Source organism: Lepisma saccharinum, chromosome 4, assembly GCF_977018435.1.
Source record: "Lepisma saccharinum chromosome 4, izLepSacc3.1, whole genome shotgun sequence".
NCBI lineage: Eukaryota > Metazoa > Arthropoda > Insecta > Zygentoma > Lepismatidae > Lepisma > Lepisma saccharinum.
Genome location: NC_139232.1, coordinates 26,889,303 through 26,912,024, shown reverse-complemented (window position 1 = coordinate 26,912,024; position 22,722 = coordinate 26,889,303). Strand labels below are relative to the sequence as shown.

Here is a 22,722-nt window from a genome sequence, read left to right as displayed (position 1 = left end):
ATGTCATCATGATTTTTTTTTCTAGATCAGGATTTTTCTCGACGTCATTAAGTTCAATCAACCCACCATATTATAACATTGAGTGTTCGACATTTTGTGAAGGAAATTTTTTTGAGGGATTTCGAAAATGGAACTTAAGTAATCAAAGTTTACAATTTTCATGCCTGTGTGTCCTGTGATGATAGAAGGTGGATTAAATGCTTGTTATTCTATGTGATTTATAGTTCAAAATTGGAGGATTTGTATTGTACAAAACCAATATTTTACCACCATCTAACCAGAGCCATCTATTGAGGAAATGATGGAACTACACATTTTATTGTGAATCTAAGGCAGTTGATATATTACTATTTTCTGAAAAACTAGACATGATAGGTAAAAATGGATTTCATTTTTGTCATATGCGAGTCATCCAAACCCATGCAGGGTGGTGTTATGTAATGATGAAAGTACAGTGTTTGTCTATATTATTTTTTTTAAAATTAATTGCTACACTTTTTTATATTTAAAAAATACTTAAAGTTGTTGAAAATAGTCAATTTAAGCACACAAAAGTTATCTTTGCTGGGTGAATCTCATTTTAATGCAAATATTTTATATTGGGGTCAAATTTACTCCATGTGCCTGCTTAAGGTGAAGAAAAAGGCAAGCTTGGTTAAGGGTTAACTGCAATATAATGGAAAATTTGCCACTTAGGGCACTATTGTCCTTTTGCAAGTTAGTGTTGACCAAAATGTTCCATGTCAGCTACCCCTGCTACATCCGAAAACTGCCTCTGCTTCCTGTAGGCAAATTTTTATGTGCAAAGTGGCAATACAGGAGATAGGAAATAATTTGTAAACCTTTTTCTATTACTGAAGCAAGAATACTATTTCCAATACACCAATGTTTCCTTTGCCTACGTATGCTTTTCTGTGCACTTAGGGAATTATTTCAAAATATACAATCATATACATATATAAATTAATTTTATTACGTAAATCACTACACAGAAGTGTACAAAACTTACATTGTAAATGAAAATGTTGACATGAAACAAAAGTGCCAGAAGATTTTTAAACTCACTCTCATGTACAAACAAACACACATTCACTTGCACACAACCTCACATTTTGAACATTGATTGTACTATGATATAAAAGGTTTTCTAGCTGCACATGCATAAAATGTGAAAAGTGACATCATCAGAGTGCATGGTAGCTTCAAATTCATTTGAACAATTCTCCTTCCTGGCTGGGAGAATAAAATTAAGTAAATCAAGCATCGATATGCAGAATGTATGGTATATAGAAGAGCTGCCTATGTATCTACACATCAACTATTACATAATTGTTCAGTGACATACCATTCCAAATGAACATATTGATCCTTTTAGTCTAAATTAAATGGTTTTAATTTGTTAAAATGCAAGGTAAATCTTCAAATATGTAAAAATATACACACTATTTGGTTCAACATACTGAATTTTGCCAAATTTCAAAAGAAAATTTAAATTGATTGTGAAAATATTACAGGGATTAAGCAAGGTATTAAATTAGGAAAAGATATGGTCATACTATTGACAGTTGAAGAACTAAGGGGTTGTGGCATATGATTGACCTAGAATATGCTCTTTCAGGTTGAGTTTTGTTAACTTTTGGGTATTTATACTGATATCAAATTATAATGAGGGTTGCTGATTGCGTTGCCAAGAATCTAAATTACTGAAAAAAGGTGTTATATTTTAGTCATTAAACATAAATTGAAAAAGAGAAGGGCTGGAATGACTGCAGGTATGCATGTGTGTGTATATATACATACAAAGAAGCAGTAAAGTACGTATATTGTATATATCCATACAAGATTGGTAATTTTCCTTTCCAGAGGAAAAGGATAAAACAAAATCAAGGAGTGAGTATTGTAGTATCAAAGAGCAACAGGTACCTCCAAACCAAGATGTTAAAACAAGAATCCCAGGGACATATATATTTATTTCAGATATTTTAATGACTAATAAATATCTTGACATGGATTTCTGAAAATCTAATTAAAAACTACATTTTATCCTAATGTGGCTTTCCTTGTTCCATGCAGTTCCAAAATTCCATGTTAGCCACTGATTTCTTCTTATGCAACTTTCTTTGGATAGCTGCCACCAGACACAGATTGAATAAGTATTTCTCCTCAAATTTCATGTGCAATTTCTTCACAACAGTATTTACATATACCTAGTTGAAACTTACCAATCAGGAATTTCTGGACATGTATAGGTGGCAAACCTTTACCCTTAAAAGCATATGCCATCATTTGGTTAAACCTTATGCAGTGTGTATCTATCACTAATTAGGTCACAAGCTGACCACTAGATTTAAATATATTGTGCAGGTATGCATGTGTGTGTTGCAATTCCTTCCTACCGAAATTATAATAATTTTGTGTAACTTGGAAAAAAAATATGTGCAAGTTACACAGAATATTAACACCAAATATTTTCCTCCTAGGAGGTCTTATAGCTTGGACATCAATTACATACAATTAGGATGATTTAGCCAATTCCCATCCTCACAAGGCAAAAGTTCTTTTCATACGATTTCACTTAGACCAGGAAAGGAGATAAAAAAAATAGAGCAACCATCTACTTTATGAAAACTGATCCACACTTGTAAGTTATAACTATTACAAAAATATATAGTTTATTATATACATAGAATATTTGTAAAAATTTTGGATCTAGTCTACTCCAATTGGTATTTCACACCAAAGAGTTTTGGTATACAACAGTTACTGTTATTTGCTCTTGTACAACATCAGTCCATGTTAGATATACATACAAACGTTTGTAAAATAAGTATCTCTTGAGATATGGGTAACCTTTTCCTTTAGCAGTGTTTGGCCATTGCAACTTGGAACTTTAGCCTTATGTGACAATGCAGCATAAAATATTTTTGTGATTCTTGATGCCATATATAAGTCTTTGGAAAAGATGCATAATTATAAATAAATAGAAGTTCAGTCAATTGTGTTGCAAATGAAAACACAACCAATAATTAAAAAAAAAAATGTAAAATAAATTGAGCACAAAATGATGATACTGTTGAAAATGAATGAATTAAGGCTCTTGTGGTCATTCAGGACTTTCTTTTCATTTGATAAATGTGAAGATAGCTTTTTGCACTGATGCATCTGTTCACTGTACACTTACAATAAATAACAAACACATTTTATGTCTTGAAATAGAAAAGATGCAATCCAAATGCAGGTTGCCTTCAAACTTACTAAGTATAAACAGACTTTTTACTGGAGTTCCTCATGCACTTTGGTCTTCTGTGAATATTTCAAAGATCTCTCGTGAATCATACAAATTTTGATATTCACAAATGTTAATAAAAATACTTAATACTTACATAAGAAAAGCTCAGTCTTAATTTTATGTAGTAGGACTCAGTTTACGCAGTTGTGCTGCTATCTCTGCTGGTTATCTCAGAAAACGGCCGCTGTCTGAGTGGTGCAACCTCTTCTCCGACAACTGCCTTTCCTGTGCGAATGGATGTTTGAAGGGTGGAACTAGTTCTGTCACTGTGACGACGAAGAGAAGTTTGAAGAACCCCTTGCCACATTTTCCGAGTATTCTTCTCCCACAAGACAAAGAACACAAAGAGGAAAAAGCCTTGAAGCGTTGCGGTGATGCAAAACAGGTAAGAAAACACAATAGTTGCTTCTCCGACTGCCAGAAGACCAAAAATCCACGAGAGCCCAAGCAAGAAGAACAAAACAATGCCAAGGCGAAATTCCTGTAGTATAAGTTTTCTCTCTGAATTGTCTTGCTGGTTAGCACGAATATTTTTAGCTCTCCCGCAGCTTACGTAATACATTATAAGATAAAATACACCCAAATTAAGTGCAATTATGATAGCAACAGGGGTCAGTATTGCAGTGTAAAAGGGGATCCCTTCAAGATAGCAAAAAGACCTGTCATTTTCTAAATATAATGAAGGACTTATGGATAAAACTATTATGATAGGTATTAGAGGGACTCCCCATCCAAACAGGGCTCCTTTGAGGAGGAAATGGGGTGCACGAGTGTTAAAAACAGTCACAAACCGTAAAAATTGCAAGGAAGCTGAAACTAACATCCAACAGAAAGTAGCAAGTATGGAATAATGTAACAAAACACCAACGCTAATGCAAAACACTTTCATTTCTTTAGCGACCAAGCCGGTGTTCAAAAGAAGCAAAAGGATCATATTCAGAGCAATCACAGCAGCTAGATTCAAAAGAACTTTGTTTCCCAATCGATTCCTCCACTGGCTGAACATGATGGCTGTAAGTGCAAGGCAGATCGCACCAAAGAGTGACAAAGAGCAGCCTACAATGGAAATTATATCAAGTGGAGTCTGATGCGACCCATATGAGTTGCCACCTGATGTTATAATTTCTGCAAAATGAGTCAAATGTGTGCATTCGCATATATCACACCCATCTCTGGTTCCTTTGAGGGTACAGCCTGAAGTTGACCAATTCCCAACACCATGGTTCGCTGTAAAGTCCCAAAACACACACTGCTTTGTGCCGCCACGTGTCTCCTGAGGGTGAAAGATCATTTCCACCGGATGATTTTCAAGGTTTATTTGTGAACGTCCATCTGCAGTTTTTAGGCTAATGCTGAGAACTCTACTATTCACTAGAAAAGTGTTTTGTGTTGAATTAATTGCACCAAATGCCCTTTCATCATTAAAAACTGCAAATGCTAGCCGCTGTACATCAAACTGTCTGGATCTGAGAAGTGAATTTGGCAGCTGAACAGCTACTTGAGGTTTCGACTTGGTCAACTCGCTCTGCTCGGTTGTGGATGTCACAGAAACAACATTGTTCTGGTTAAATTCTTTTGAAGTAGATGGTAGTATCATAATGCCAGATATATCACTTCTTTGCGGATCCACAACCTGCACAGCAATCCTCGACTTTACAGATTGAACTGCACCACGTGGATTGTCACCCAAAGACATATTTTCCAATATGGTATCAAAGCTCTTGAGTAACTTAGTGGCAGTGTTGGAACTTTTCTGTACCTGAGAAATGCTGCTTTGTTCAGAGACAAGAATGGTGTTCATAGCTGCAGCAACATCTTGAAGTGAATCACTGTGCAGGAAATTTGAGTATTTGGCAATGTTATCTAAAGCCATTGCCGTGGTGTGGATATCAGCTGGAGCTAAGGTGACTGTTCCTCTAAGACCTCCTGACAAACGCCTTGTAACCTGTCCTACATTTTCCTCTGTTACTTTCGTGTTAGCAATTTTCAACAATGTTGAACTTGATGGTGAAGCTAACATTACACACAAACCTGTTGGTTCTTCCCAGTATGCTCCTGAATTATAATCTCCAACACAGTGCCTTATGACCGGTAGGTTGCTGGAGTTGAAGCATATTTCTTGTGGAAGTGCTTGCAACCCTCTCGATGTCCTTGGCCAATGTAAGGCTCCTTTGGGGCCACCAGGATCTTGAGTATAACCCTCTGGACACTCATCAACACTTCTTATTGCTCTCACATTTAAATGATTGTCTGATGTTTCCATGGCATTAATAAATCTTGCTATATTTGGTTGTAATCCCTTAATAGTGGAGTTAATTTCAAGATTCCTGTTGACTTCATAACTAATTTGGTGATTGAGGTGTAATAGTAGAGAAGTTTTATTGTTTCCATGATTAAGAATCCTTCTTAGTTTTCCACCAGTTGTATGCCTTACTGTTGTCCTTAAATCACGAATCATTGTTGGGGAAAAATTCATGCACGAGATGTTGGTTTTACATTCAAGGTAAGGGCATTGTTTCCAACAATCAATCAACACTGCATACGTGGATTGTGGAGTTCTAAGTAGGACCTTTTCTGTCCTGATGCTGTCAAAAGTTACCTTGTTATATCCTACACACCAATAGTAACCATCGCCTTTGTTTTCTAAGCGATAGAAGTAATTCTGCTTTTGATTGTGACTTGTATCTTCAGCATTGTATATTGTTGAAGTTTTGGGATTGAATAAAGTGAAATGTCTGCTAATGATAGATGATTTTCCAACAGGCGTTCTGCTATGGTCTGGAAGTGATCTCTTGAACTGTGCACGACTCTTGTTGGTAGTTTCAATTAATTCTGGAGGAACATCATCTTCCGAAAGGGCATACACTTGCAGCCTGGTTGGTACTGGACCTTCAGCATCGGTAAAACAGAAAAAGTGTGTCGAGTTTCCTGGGGAATACAACCCACCTTCATTGTAAACTGCGAGTATCAACTGTTGATTGGTGTCATTAATTTTGAGGGACATGTGTGGGTACAAATCTACATGGGAAGCTTCACACACTACATAATCTAGAACGTCATCAGGGCCCAGAAGAAACCATTTCCCATCATTACACTGAACTCCACCTAATTCTTGTGTGAAGTCCGTCTTAGGCCACCAATTGAAGTACCACTCATCAACATTCTCTGTGGAATTATCATAACTTATCCACACGTATTGATCATGATGTCTTTTCATCCCTAGCGGACATTTTGATATACTGTAATTAGTCATAGACGAGAAGAATTGTGGAAGCTGGATAGAGTTTTTGTGGATCAGCTGAAGACCCATGGATGTGCATATCTGTAAAGACTGACTCCACGTTACAGATACATTGGGCTGCACAAAGAACAAGCATGACTCCAAACCAGTTGCTGTAAAAGATCCCACTGGACATGATGTGTTGGTAACCTGTATCTTGTCTTGAGGAATAATGCACAAAGCACGGTAAAGGCTTGAACATTCGACAGTTGTTAGTGTCTTTCGGAGAATATTCAAGACAACACATGAATCATTTAAGGATTCGTGATTTTCCAGGGAGTATTTCAAATGATGCTGCTCCATACTGAATAATGTTCCATAAGTTCTTAAATCGCCTGGAAAAGCATAAATATAAGGACCTTTCTCATAAGCTCTCTTACTGTCTACCCAAAATGAAGATGCATCGTATTTACGAAGATAGTTTTGCAGAGGCGGGAGAATGGTTGCGTTATTCAACAAATGAAGCACCGAGGTGGCAACAGCCCCCTTCCTGTAGCAAGTTGCAAGAGCAGTGCTCTGATCTGTTTTTGAAGTCAGTGTCACACATAATGGGCCCACCTTCTCAAAGAGAGGTGGGCAACCACTCCACTCAGTCAGAAAAGGGGATTGTAGAGTGGAACAGACGATTATGCCATCTGATGCATTTACCACTCCGTCACTGAAAACCCACCGAGCACCATACGTAGAATCTGCAACACACTTTCGAGTTATGAGCTCCATCTTGTGATTTAGACAATGAGGATGTGATGCCGTTATGTTTCCTGCTTCAACCATTGGCCACCGAACAGTGGTCAAAACTTCTTGCTTTGTTTTTCCATTGATCACTTTGCTTTCATCCCCTTTACATTTGTCCACTAACCAAGCATTTGGAACCAGGTATGGAAACATCACATTTTTCTGCAAAGAAATAACATTTGTAGAATGAAAACTACTTCCAAAACATTACTAGTTGTTGCAATAGACATTTTTCAGAAACAAATTATATCATTGATGGTACCTGAAACTTACCAAGATTTTCATGCAACTAATTTATCTGGTTGATGCTACCATATCAATGTAATTTGTGTTTCTCAGAGTACATTTTAGAGAGCTTTTCTTTTTGCTCCCTAGATATTTTTTTAATACATAAATATGAATCATGCACATGAATTGAGCAATTGACATGTTCTACATGGTTTTACAAATTCTGAAGATGCATACTGTTGAACACTCGTCTCACATAGGAATGTGGTAGGTTTTTTTAAATTATGAAATTCAACTGATATTGTTGCATTTAAGCTGTATTTTTTATTAGCATGTGAAACTGGTCCTTCATTCTACTTCTTTGTCAAAATTTATCTGATGAAGTTCGTAAAGCTCAAAATTAAAGAAATCAATATGTATATATGACAATAGCTAATAATTTCATTGACCCTGTGGATATATATTCAGTTCCAGAGATCTAAATACTTGTGAAATATGAGGCATATTTTTAAAGTAAGTTCCGTTTTGATATTACAAGGACACATGTTGTAATAATTTTATTTTTACATGAAAGCCTGGGCCTACATCTACTTTTCAACATAATTTCCACCTACATTAAGGCACTTATCGTATTGTAAGACCAGCTTCTGAATGCCATCTTCTTAGAAATCTGCCGCCTCATGTGATAACAGCATTTTTGGTACCCCCCGTGAGCACAACTTCCGGTAATTTATGCGTACTATCACAATTTCATACAGAACACTGCATGACACTTCTGGAAACTCCGTAGATAAAGATGAAATTGTAAAGTGTGTTTTCGTGCACTGTTTCATCAACTTGATGCACAAGGTCATCGTTAATGACAGATGGTCGTCCACTTCGTCCCTCTTCATGCACATTTGTAAGGCCATCTTTAAATGCCTTCACCCATTTTCTTACCATGCTATGGCTTATAGCGTTGTCTCCATATACTTCTGCAATCTGCCGATGGATTTCAGCAGCTTTCACGTCTCTTGCACTTAGAAAATGAATGACAGTGCGTAGTTCACACTCCGCGGGACTTTCAACCGTCTGGGGCATTGTAACCACACCTGAACTGTCTACTCAGGCAAACTGGTTGCGTACTGCCATCTGTGGCAAGTCCATAGATGCAGGTCCTCAGCGCGCATGTGCGAAACGGCAAGTGCAGCGCTACAGCGACCTAATTTCAAAACGGAACTTATTTAAAAAAATATGCCTCGTATCATCTGAAAATATTTTCTTCCATTGCTGGTTCAATACGAGTATTTGACTTTATTCAAAGTTGAATCTTTTAAGGCTTGAAAAATACATGTCCATATTTATATTTAGGCTACATGCAGTGTGCATGTTTTAAAGGATTCAGCGAACAACTTCCCCCATAATTCATTGCATGAAATCACGCTCTGCTGACATATTTTGGGCAAAAAGATCAAATTCTATGTTCAAAACATGCCAGGTAAGCATTGTTTGTGTGTATGAGATTTGCCAAAGTGATTCAAAGTATGATTATCATGATCATATGATCATACAAGATGATCACAAATTTCTCACTGTAAGAAGGCTTCTCATACGCTTTCCTTAATGCATGCATATTTGCTTTCCCTATTATGCTGTTTCTTCCCAAAAGTGCACTGCATGATAACTTCAAGTTGAATATCATCCATTTTACAAGGGTCGTTCAAGGTTGACCGGGACTTTTATTTCTGCAGAGGAAATAGGTAGCAGAAGAAACACCAAACTATGTCAGTTTTTCAAAGTATTCTCCGTGCACGCCGAGGCACCGTTGCCATCGTTCTGGCAGCTCCCGAATTTCTTTGGCATAGAAAGAACTTGGTTGTTGTCGTAGCCACTAGAGGACATCGCTCCGCATTGCTTTGTCTGTCGTGAATTTCTTCCCTCCCAGATGGTCTTTAAGGGGTGCAAACAAATGATAATCACTGGGGGCTAAATCCGGACTGTAGGGGGGATGGGGCAGAACTTCCCAGCACATGTCGGCCAGAGTTGTTGTTGTCACATTGGCCGTGTGAGGGTGGGCATTGTCATGGAGAAGAATGACATTTCCAGACAACATCCCAGGTCTTTTCTTGCGAATGGACTTTCGTACAGCACCACTCAACAATGTGGAGTAATACTGGGCATTAATCATGTTCCCTTTGTCCAGAAAATCCACATGGATAATGCCCTTCATGTCCCAGAAGACACTTGCCATGATCTTTCCAGCAGATGGCTGCATTTTGCTTTTCTTGGGGGGCGGGGAACCTTTATGCCGCCACTCCATGCTGCGTCTTTTGGTCTCTGGGGTTGAATTGTGCAACCATGTTTCATCACACGTGATGATGGATTCATCACCTTCTGCTCGAAACCGATTCAGAAGCTGTTCACAGACCGTCCTGCGTGTCCACTTCTGATCTAATGTCAGCTGGGGGGGAACCCACCTTGCACAGATTTTGCGGAAGCGTAAGTGGTTGTGAATGATTGTCTCAACACTCCCGACACTGATATTCACCTCGGCAGCAATATCCCACACTGTTACTCGCTGGTTCTCAAGAATCATTTGCTCAACACGTGCGATATTCACTGGTGTGACTGCAGTCGGGCGAATGTGTCCATGCACTTCATTTGTCACCAGCTCCCGTCCTTCGCGAAACTGCTCACACCATTCGTACACTCTTGGCCGCGACATCGTTTGTTCACCATACTGTGCTTGCAATCGTCTGAAAATCTCAGCTGGTTTCACTTTCTCCTTCATGAGAAATTTGATTACACACCGCTGCTCCACAGCCACAGACACACTGCTTGCCGCCATGTTTGCTGCAACTGCTGAGCATGCACGAAATACGTCATGCCGGGCGCTAGTTACTCGCGAAGGAATACATTACGTCACCCGCACATTTCATCATGATCTGGCTATTCATTGATTTTTTACGTACGAAAATCCCAGTCAACCTTGAACGACCCTTGTAGCAGGCCTGACTGGTGCTTGGTTAGGGCATTTGTTTCATTACCCTATCAGACAAATCCAAAACTATTATCTTATAATGGTGAGTCAAGATCAATTACATAAAGGGTGTTTCACTTGCTCTCGACCCCTGATTTTCACTTATAAAAATCAAACTATTGGTCATGATGTAATGAAATTTGCTACGGACATACTTTGGTGTATGAGAAGCATGGTGACGCCACAGCGAGTGTTGAAAGTGGTTGCCATTAGCATCAATGCATGCTTCAAAGACGACACAATTTCTTGCATGCTGGTGTTGGAAGTGTGGCAAGTGGCTACATCCTGCTGAAAATAGCCATTACGGAGTTCCTCGTCATCCAACTGATTTACAACTCGTGGAAGATTCCCATGGAGACATTTTCCAGAATGTGCGAATGATAAACACACACTGTTCCACTGAGTACTGACTCATACTGTACTGCCTTGTTACTGCACTGAAATCACGAAACACTGATTTGAGCACGAACTTTCAACCAAACGTGAACAAACATGAACCACCAACAGGTGCATTACAACAGCAGGGCCAAGAACTCAGACTGAAAGCACACGTCCGTACGATTGCATTTAATGGCAGAATTGCCCAGAAGCACGTGCATGCCCATGCAAGGACTAGTGACACTGTGGCGCCATTTCCAATGACGTCAACATGCTTCTCACACACCAAGGTATGTCCGTAGCAAATTTCATTACATTATGACCAATAGTTTATTTTTATTAGTGAAAATCAGGGGCCGAGAGCGAGTGAAACACCCTGTACATTACCACCAGGCTTTGAAACTAGGATAGCTTCCATAAAAGTGTTAAGTATCAGTAATTAATATTCTGAATTCATATTCAATATTCTGAATAATTTGATGCACAAGAGAACAAAAACATGCATTTACTTACCGGATGATTTTTCCAGATTGTCAATGAGAATGTTACTTCATGCATACTGGCCCTGAGAAATTTCCACCAGAAGACATAAATTCGTGTTCCATTCATTAATTTCTTTACCCATTCTTGTGCCTCATCAACCCACATAGGTGATGTGAAATTATAGAGCTTCTCTAGATTTTCAAGCTTCATTTCTTGACTGATGGATGCCACCACTGTAGTAGTAACTCTGTGAGTTATAAAGATTTTGTTGGAAGTGAAAACCTCATCTTTACCTGGTACCCATGCTTCACACCAATAGGTTCCAGCCACTAGTTGATTCAGATCCTAATGATAAATAAAGTTAAGAAAAATAAAACATTAAGATACGTTGTTAGCATGAAGAAAATTTTAAATATAAAATAAATATTTCTTGCTAGTTTGGTCTTTAGTGAGTTGAGTGTCTTACAATTGAGAAATGCAGTCATATTTATGCAAACCTTGCTTTCCAGTGAAAAGAAGTGAAAAACAGTGAGCAACAGACAAGATTACTTGTAAACTGTTACTATGTATACATATATTAATTTACTTAAATAGTTGGAGGGACACCTGTGTTTGAATCCCAGCCTGGGCATGGGTGTTTTTTTGTGGGTGTCCATTCATCTATTTCATCACATCATCACTCATCTTCATCTTTACACTTAGTCAAAAAGTGAAGTACAATAAACCAAATCAATCAAACAATCAATTAACTAACTGGAAAGTAACTTGGAAGCTGGAGGCTTGGTGACCTCGCTTTTCAGTAGTGAACTATTTCAATTTTACTTTGGATTGTAATTTTTTCACAAGATTTTATACATTTCAAAATATATTTTAAAATAGTAGTTTAGTAAGGCATGTGATTATAACTCCTGTGTAGTATAGAAAAACTGCATAAGTGAAAAAAAAAAGTCTAGAACCCATTGAATTCGAAACTAATTTTCATTGCACCAAATAATTTGCACAGCTGATGCTAGATAGTATATGGAACTGAGAGCTTCTTCACTCCTGCGAATAATGCTCAAACAGGCCAAACAAAGGGCACACACTCGAAACCCAGTAGTACATATGTAACCGTAATTTGCCTGTGGTATTGATTAGCGATAGTGAAGTGAAAGATGCATTAAAATTAAAACTTAAGTGAACATAGTCATCATCTCCATGTTAAAATATAGTTTAGTTTATCTTACCAATACACAGTGATATATGAAAATGAAATAGATGTTGTTGGTAGATATTTTACATATATGTGTCTACGATTGTCACATTAAAATGATATTTCATTGTGAGGGTGGGAGAGTCGAATGAATATGAGCATGCAAAAGTGGTCCCATGCAGTACACTAATATGTACCAAATGTTTTTGAACAAAATCTTCACTGCACCCATGTTGTTATTTGGAACTGGCTCCAATTTTTAGTAAATGTCCTGCAATGTTCCCTCTTTTGAATCTTGCCATTAGTTTTATCTTTCTGACTGTTCATCACCTTTAGGTTGGCCATATTGGACTCATGTTCTTAAAATGCAGGAAATTTAAAAAAATGCTATGTTGGGACCATGAAGATTGTATGTACAATGGAGGAAAATGTAAACCCAAGTAACGTAAAATCAAAGTTCCACCATATTTGGTGCTTTACCAGAAGCAATACAAAATATTTGCTTAAGAGTTATTCACATGTACCTGCAAGAAAATATCTCCAAGCATCTCGAGAAATGAAATGCCATATTTACAGCCATCAAGTTAAGTAAACACACTACAGGGTGGCTCAATAAGTCACTTAACACCCTCAGTACAAGGCCACTGCGGCATGGAATTTGAAATTGGCGATGACCAATCATTGCCTGGCCAAGGGGGAACCACATTGACGCCACCCACACGGTCGGCGGCCATCTTGATGTCCGCCATCTTGAATTCAACTTCAGAATTTTAAATGGGAAGGGGGTCGTGCGAAATATCAAAATGGGCTAGAATTTCACGGGAAATGCAATGGTGAAGGTTTTTTCGATGTATCTTTAACCAGTAAAAAGTTATGACTGAATTCTTGTACCAATTTGCTCCTTTTCGAGGTGTTAGAAAAATGCCTTAAAATTTGTTTAGCGCATCGATAATTCATCGAGATCAAAGTGACGTCTATGGAGAGACGTTCGCATGCCATTGCACATTATTTTAATCGGATACATCCATGCAGAGCTCTGCATTATGGATGGTTGTCGCGAACAATTTACAGTGTGACGCTTCCATTGAATTAAAAGTCCTTCACAGTGACAAGGCTAATGTTTATGTTCATAAGGAAGTTTAAAAACAGAATATTCGATGATTTTTATCTGATAACCCATTTTTGACAGATCAAAGCTGAATGGTTAGTGTTGGTAAGTTAATGGTGTGGTGTGCTGTGTGGAACACGATTGGTTAGTCAATTTTCCATCAACGGAACCTTAAATGCTTAGGGCTACTTGGATTTGTTAAATAAACAGTTTTTTTCATCCTTGCTTATGGAAGAAGGTACTTTTTACAGAGTTTTTTCAATAGGCAAGAACACCAGAACACTTATAGGAACGTTATGAACCAGTTTTTGTCCAAAGTTAGTTATCAGATGACAAGGGTCACATATTCTGTTTATGAACTTCCTTATGAACATAAACATTAGCCTTGTCACTGTGAAGGACTTTTAATTCAATGGAAGCGTCACACTGTAAATTGTTCGTGACAACCATTCATAATGCACAGCTCTTCATGCATGTATCCGATTAAAACAATGTGCAATGGCATGTGAACGTCTCTCCATAGACGTCACTTTGATCTCGATGCATTACCGAAGCGCTAAACAAATTTTAAGGCATTTTTCTAACACCTCGAAAAGGAGCAAATTGGTACAAGAATTCAGTCATAACTTTTTACTGGTTAAAGATACGTCGAAAAAACCTTCACCATTGCATTTCTCGTGAAATTCTAGCCCATTTTGATATTTCGCACGACCCCCTTCCCATTTAAAATTCTAAAGTTGAATTCAAGATGGCGGACATCAAGATGGCCGCCGACCATGCGGGTGGCATCAATGTGGTTCCCCCTTGGCCAGGCAATGATTGGTCATCGCCAATTTCAAATTCCATGCTGCAGTGGCCTTATACTGAGGGTGTTAAGTGACTTATTGAGCCACCCTGTACATAACATAATAGTAGTTATTAAAACTGAAGAGGTTACTTTCACTTATAGTTCCTCTACTTTGCTGTACATTAGATCTACTGAAGGTGTACAGCATCTGTTGTGACGTGTTTGTCTCTAGCCTCATGTTTTTTGTTAAATTCTCTACCAGTTGAGCAGTGGATGTGTTGTTGTGCAGACATTGTTATTCTTTGTTGAAATGGCATGATTTTGCCTTTGGGAAAGCGATGGATGAAAAAAAAAATATTGACTTTTTCTAGAATACATTCCAGCCTTCTTTAAATATGTGTAGTACCATATATATTTTTAAAGATGTAGTCTACAATTGTTTAGCTTTAAAAATGTGTACATACATACACAGTAGTTTTGTGTGTTATTTTTCGTGCTCATCTTGTGAAGTGATGTACACTAGTGATGTTTACTGTATTCCATTACATGATTCGGATTAACTGGCCATTTCGTTATCCAGCCAAGGATCTGGTCCCACGGTGGACATTTAAGAGGGCACCAGTTAAGGGCGCCCACTGTAACATAATGTTAAAAAAAGAAGGAAATTAAACTATACAAACCTTGTAAACATTAGAAGCATTGCTATGCAAGACCATGAGACTTTTTAGTGTGTCTGCAGAACCAAGAGGCAGGCCATCTCTGACAAAGTAATAGTCAAATCCAACTTGATCGGAACCATCGAAACATTGGAGGTGGCCATATGTATTGTCGGGTACCACTCCTTCCTCAATGTAAATTAGACTTGTGTTGTCATCTTGTACAGTGTCTGTCCATCTCAACGGTGGTATCCAGAATGAAAAATTTAGGGCAGGTGTCTTCTCAGCCAAGATTTCTAAGGTGGGAGGTAATACAATTTCAGACAGTTACTTAGGTTTAGCGTAAAAATAATACATATTTCATGTCTTGCCTTGAAGATATGAAAACAATCTCAGTAAAACAGACAGGTACCTGAAAGTTTGTTTATGGTGGATACCTAAATGACTTTCATTAGACCAAACTAACTAACTCTCTAGCCTTGTTAAACCTGAAGGTATGTGGCTGCAGCAACACAAGTTTTCCATCTGTCTCAATCCTGGGCAAGATTAATCCAATCTTTTCCATCCTTACCGATTTCCTTGAAGTCCATCTCAATGTTATCCCTCCATCTTTGTCTTGGTCTTCCTACAGGTCTCTTACCATCAGGTTTCCCAACAAGAATCCTTCCTGTAAACTTTCTTTCCTCTCTGATTCATGCCACATGGATTGTCCACCTAAGTATTCTGCATTGAATTATTCTAATAATATCTGGACACACAGGCGCCGACTCCATGGGGCTTAGGGGTCACGAGCCCCCCCCCCCCAATGTTAATGATGTGGGGGCAGAGCCCCCAAATAATTTTGCTTAATAGGATCTAATGTATTATTTTTCTTCTCTTGTAAAGTTTACTCTGAATTGTGCCACATGAACTTAACTTTAAATACACATTTGAAATGTTGTAGACCATCAACTTTGGGGGGCTGAGACCGCTAAACCATCAACTTTGGGTGGGGGTTGGGGGGGGGGGGCTATGACCGGAGACAGCAAAACACGTGACTTATTACTATATACTAAGTATATAATTATTATTTACTATTATACATATATTAATCAGAGACATAATGAATTTAGCCAACGACTTGTTAAAGACTGTTTGGGAATCCCCTAAAAGAATGCAAATATTTAGGAATATTATTGACTTGAATGAAAAGGCTGGCCATACTGGACTGCCCTCGTCAGTGGACGTTCAGAGCCTCCAGCATGCAACAGATCTTAAGGAACTATGAAAACCTTCTCAATTTTCTTGAGAAATTTTCTGAAGAAGATTCTACTGACGCAACATCAAAATGTGCTGGATACCTGGAGACAATGCTTCACTTAAAGACATTTTTCTTTCTCTCCCTCTACTGCCATGTGATGGGTCCAATAGAAGAGGTGAACTGTAAGATTCAGTCTTCACGCATTGGTGCTACAGAAGTGGAATCAAAATTAAAATACGTGACTGACATCTTTCAAGAAAAGCGAATGTACTTTTAGCAGTTCTGGTTGAAATGCACAGAGGGAAAACCGAGCCTCGTTGATGAGCCAGAATTGACCCGGCAACGTCACGTCCCTAAGAGACTTGAAAATCCTGATTCTGCCAAACATCACAAGTTCTACACTCCAAAATAGTATTATAAATCAATATACACTGACGTGTGTGACACAGCAAAATCATGTGTTAAACAAGGACAGGACTACAAAAAGTAACAGCCGTAGAGAAAGAATGCATCTCAGCTGTGAACAGTTTCACAACAAACTTTCAGCAAACGCGAGAATTCTTTCGCCAAGATTTGGATGCCGATAGGCTATCCTTACACATGTCCATGCTTGGTGATATAGCCAAACAGAAGAAAGTGGTTCTAACTACCATGCGTGGCATAAGGAAGTTTCTTTTGGAAGACAGCACCCTCCAGAAGCCAAATTCATGATGGTCCTCCGCACTGTGCCAGTGACGACAGCCACAGCCGAAAGGTCATTCAGTGCTATTAGCCGACTAAAGACATATTTGAGATCTACTATGAGGCAGAAGAGACTAAGCAGCTTAGCGGTACTCCACATACATCAAACTGTGCTTGATAATTTGGACCTGAGACCGCTCGTTAATGAGTTCATAAAAAAATAACCCACTGCATAGAGCAATTTTTGCTTTATTTTTAAATCGTGTTCATATGTTTTTGTTGTGTATGTCACTTTATATCTTAGTGTACATGCTATTTTTTGTATTATTGCAAAATTAGATTTAAAAAGTAAAATATTGTAGCAAGAATAAAAAAGTAAAACTATTTTCCTGCGATTTGTGTTAGCATTTATGTAAATAATTAAACAAAACTGTTAAATATTGTAAATATTTGTTATTTTATGGGTTATGTTCAACCCATCACATGTCTGTTGCGGATATTAAAACACACCCATGCCCTCACCGGGACTCGAACCCGAGACCTCTGGATCAAAGCGAGTTGAGTCAACCACCCAACACGCTTGGCTACCGAGGCCAGCATAAAACTGTTAGGTTGGTCTCTTAATGTAAATACATACTTTTCAATAAAAATGTTAATTGTTATTTAAAGAACAAATGAACAGACACAAAATACATAAAGAGACTTTGAAACATTTTCTAAACGTTTTTCATGTTACATTTCATTTGCATGAGGAATATAATAGCTGCTTAAAAACTACTATACGAAGACGTATTTTTTATTTTTAAAAAAGGGAGGGAGTGAGTCATTCATTCATTTATTTCATTGATCAGAGCCCCCCCCCAATAATTTTGACAAGTCAGCGCCCCTGTCTGGACATGAATACAATTTATGCAGTTCTAAATTATGTAACCTGTCTCCTCATTGCTTTTAGGTCCAAATATTTTTCTAAGGATTTTATTTTCAAATACTTTTAATTTATGTTTTTCTTTTAATGTAAGGGATCAAGTTTCAAATCTACTTAATACTACAGGCAAAATTACTGTTTTGTATAATTTAAATTTAACTTTCTTAGATATTATATGAGATGATAAAAGTTTATGAAGAGAAAAGAACATGCATTTCCTGAATTAAGTCTGCTTTTTATTTCATCTTTAATATCATTTTCATTTATTAGTATTACTCCTAATTACTTGAATTTGGAAACTGATTCAAATTAGTTATCAATAATTAAATATAATATAAATAATTAAAAACACTTGGTTTTGGCCTGTAAGCATATATTAGTTTTCTCTTTGCTAACTTCCAAACCTATCTCTTTAGCTGCTTTTAAAAATATTTTAGCATGATTCTTAATTGTAAATGTACATCATCTGCATATGCTAACAACTGACTTTCATCTGTATATTTTATATTCTTTCATCCCTTTCCGAACATAATTTTTAAATCAATAAACAAGGTTTTGGCTTCTTAAGCCATCTCTTGAGGAAAATAACAAGTGGTTATCGGAAATTTGAAAAACAAAACCATCAAGCACTTGTCTGTTTTACTGAAGTGTTATTGGATTAGGTGCACATTAAAAAAAAGATATATAGAATATTGATTTTTACCTGTTAGGATTATTTATTTACTTAAAGTTGTGTCACCCTAGTTATTTTGGATAAATTTATCTTTTAAATCAAAGACTGAAACATGGTACAAATGTTCTATGACTATCAATATTCCAGAATATTTAATTATTATTCTTTTTACATATTACATTTAAGAGTTTTAAGTAAGCTCTGCACTCCTAAATTCAATATCCTGGCACCACTGCAAAGTTGTGTAGCTTTCACACTTCATCTAAAAAAATGGGAGTTATAATAAAGAGAACACAATAGAAAATAACATTCTTATTTCCAATGTCAACATGGGTTTTTCAAGTAGTTCCTGGAATAATAAGTGAATTCAGCAAATATTTGATAGGCAGTGACAATTCAGTGAATACTGAATGTATTATTCACATGAATAATAACACAAGTGCTCCATGGTGCATACCTGCATTTTCTATGTAGTTCAGGCACTGAAGACATGCGAATGAATGTCTTTCTTCACAATCCACCATTTCCAATTCCCGGGATGCCAGATGCAATACTGCACATTCTTTGCCAGGATTCATTGTCTGAGAGTTTTTCTTCCAGTGACACCATGAAGATTCATTCATGTCCAGTAATTCTGTAATAAGAAAGGGCAGTGAACTTAAACTACAACTAGGTTTACTTAAGAGAAATAAAGAAGCTTACTTGCAGTCAGACATATACAAAATACTTAAGACAATGTACCACCTGAAAATTCTGGCTTCTTTTGCACCCTATCAGGGGTACCAACAGGTGGGTTTGTGGATGCAGATTGTGTCAAACAAATTTTTGGGAGGGATTTTTTTGTAATGGAAATTTGACTGAAAAACAATTCAGCATTCCTTAAGCATCGCTGCTATATAAATAATAATTAGTAGACTGTCAAGGAGATTATAACGGGTAGGCTTATAAGTATTATTTGAGGGGGGGAACAAAATCCAGCTCTTACACATTAAGCCTTAAATTGTTACATGAAGTGGGAGGATTGAGGGTTAAACTTATGGGGGGGGGGTGTATCTCTTCAGTATCAGTGTTAAGTCATAGATTATCCATGGAAATTTAGTTAGGTGAGACTGATCATTAAAACTAAGGAGGAATCCAACGATTGAACATCACTATTAATCTTAACTTTTACGGAAATTCTTGTGTGGAGATTGAGAAGTAATTTGGCAGGGAGGGGGCAATATCCGCCCCTCAATTAAAATTGGCATGGAAATTTTGGTTTTGTGTTTGAGTATTAAATTTGGGGGATATGCAGCTCTTTATTATCAGTGTCAAAGCTTACATTTTCAAGGGTAGTCTGTAGTGGGGGGGATTGAACATTAAGTTTTGGGGGACTGTATTTACCAATATGGTATAAAATTCCTCTATACCATTGAGAAGACGTGTACTATCAAGGGGATTTTAAGCTGGATTATTTGCAATGAGGGGAAGGGAGGGGAGATGACTGTTCATGTTATAACCATCCCTTGATCATTGACTAATCTAAAAGAGATGTCGGAATTCTTGGAGTAAGTATGATATAGCATTGGGCACCTGCAAGGATTGGAAAGGGGAGGGGGTCACTTAAACCTCCCTGGAAAAATGTACAAGACATGTACTGTACTGCACTATACATATTGGTCAGGGGCAACCTGGATTCTGTAGTTTATGCATGCACACTAGATCTCAGGGGTGACAATATCAGGTTCAAATATCTGATATTTTAAAAAAAAGTGTCATCTAAAATGGTGCATTCACCATACAGCTTGTTTGGGCAGGAAGTATGGTAACCCGGCCCACACCAGAATATGGTAAGCATAAAAAAAAAAAAAAAAAGACTTGTTCGTATTTTCACACCCTTGAAACTTATAAATAGGCTGGAGAAAGGGAGTGAATGAACCCCTATTTATGTAATTGCAAAATTCTGACTGTCATACATAATTTAGTTCTCGAGACTTTTCAGGGATATAGCAATTTGAAAACGTGGCATTTCATCATTTTTGCGGATGACATTCGTTTGTTCGATGCTATCCAATCACATGAAGCTTGACAATTTCTTCTAATCTGCCAAACAAGGATGCACTTTGAATCGGACAGTCCAAGTAACATTTCTTAAAAATAAAATATTGCTCTTATTTTTTACATGTCAGCAAGTTTCTGGTCCTGTGTAATTACGAAATCTAATTTACAGAAAAAGTTCAAGATTGATAATTAATATTGAATAAAAGTAGTTAAGTGTATTTTATGAATGTTATATTCAATGTGCCAGACTCATAAATTATGAAAAAAATGGTAACCCATAATACGTAATTATTGACAAAGCAAAGCAATTTGGTTGAGAGACAGATTGAAAAATATATTTTGCCTAAAAAGACATTATCAGATGTTGGATTTACAAAAGGGAAATGCATATGTTCTTTAACTGAAATAGAAATAGTCCAATGCAATAGACTGAGCTGCCTGTTCAACTCATGTTGATTCAGGCACGTATCCAAGGGGGAGCTTAGGGGGTTCAAGCCCTCCCCACCTGAAATTTTTCTGTTTACACTAGATAAAATGAGGCTTTTGGTTTCTTGTGGTGTGAAATAAAATAATATCACGATAATTTAAGGAGAGAAATAATTACACTGGGGAACACAGTTTTTGGCACATGAAATGTATATTGTGTTTCTAATGTAAAATTTTATGCTGAATTCAAATATGCACTCAGAATTTTTCTATCACCCACAATTTTTGTGCAATGACATTTTTTTTTAAGTATTGCTTTTTCAGAATTTTAGGTATTTTTTCTGTGATAAGTAATGTGTTTAAAACAATATTTTAAATGATTTAGAACAGAAGGTGGACACAAACAATAACTTTTAAGAAAGTACAGTGACGCTTATTTTGGGTGAGGGCTGAATCACATTAAGGTGGGGGGGGGGGGGGTGAAGCTCGTATTTGATGCAACTTTAATGGAAATGGTGTAGCTTGAACCACGAGATCATTCATCGGACTGTTATTTCTGTATTACATAGATAAAAGGAATAAATAGTAAATGCAAATATACAGTAACGTACCCAAATTTGCCATCTGCTATGAGATGTACCACATCCCCCTACACATCTAACTATAGAAGATGAATGGGAACATGAGGCAGCTACCTAAGTTCAAAATGAGAAGCAAGATAATTCTATATATACTTTCTAAAGCCTTTTCTTGTGAACCTCATCTGTTAACACAAGGTGAATTAAACAACCTTGTTCAGGATTTGAAATTGGGAAAGAAACAGGACGAACTTTTCAATTTAAGAGTAATTGCATTTTTAAGGGTTTGCAGCTCAGCTATACTAAAGGTTTCTGTTTCTTGTGCGAATGGGACAGTAGGGACAAGAATAGTCATTACATCAAGAAAGAATGGCTAAAGCGTGAATCACAAATGTATGAACAGAAAAATATTGTACATCCCTCACTAGTCAACTCATATATGATTCTTCTTCCTCCACTTTATATCAAGTTAGAACTTGATCCTTAAGACGATGGACAAAAATGGTGCTGGGTTTCATTATTTAAAGCAAATAATCGCATTTGGATGCTAAAATCAAGAGAGGAATTTTTGTGTGCTTGTATGCAAATTAAAGCTTTGATAATGGATAAAAAATTCAAAGGTCTGTTAAGCGAAGCTGAAAGATCAGCGTCGAGTTCATTTTAAAAGCATTGTGTATAAATGTTTTAGGAAATCATAAAGCTCCGAACTACCATGAGATTATGGGTGAACTGTTGCAGTCATACAAAGATATGAGGTGTAATATGTCCCTCAAAATACATTTCCTGGATTTCTTCTCTGACATGGGACGCGTTTCCATCAAGACATCTCTGTCATAGGAAAGAGATGCCACTGTGCCAGAGACAGTGGAGTGCAAGAATGCTTGCTGATTACTCTTGGATGCTGAGGAGGGATGTTCCAGGTGCAAATACAGAAGGAAATCAACTCCTCTCACATTTTAGTTGAGTTGAATAGTGTCATGTATGTATATGAAGATACACAAAAT

At 37.2% G+C, this 22,722-nt stretch overlaps 1 protein-coding gene across 1 annotated transcript in view; it reads right to left on the bottom strand.

Annotated features, from left to right (window-relative positions):
* Positions 1 to 951: 951 nt before the first annotated feature.
* Positions 952 to 22,722, bottom strand: part of LOC145986397 (uncharacterized) — a 194,616-nt gene continuing 172,845 nt past the window's right edge. Inside the window, exons 4-7 of the mRNA XM_083120366.1 lie at positions 19,132 to 19,308; positions 15,180 to 15,451; positions 11,443 to 11,757; positions 952 to 7,466 (exon numbers count right to left, since the gene is read on the bottom strand). Of these exons, the coding sequence (XP_082976492.1) occupies positions 3,426 to 7,466; positions 11,443 to 11,757; positions 15,180 to 15,451; positions 19,132 to 19,308 (4,805 nt within the window). The 3' untranslated portion in view covers positions 952 to 3,425. The remainder of the gene's footprint in view (positions 7,467 to 11,442; positions 11,758 to 15,179; positions 15,452 to 19,131; positions 19,309 to 22,722) is intronic.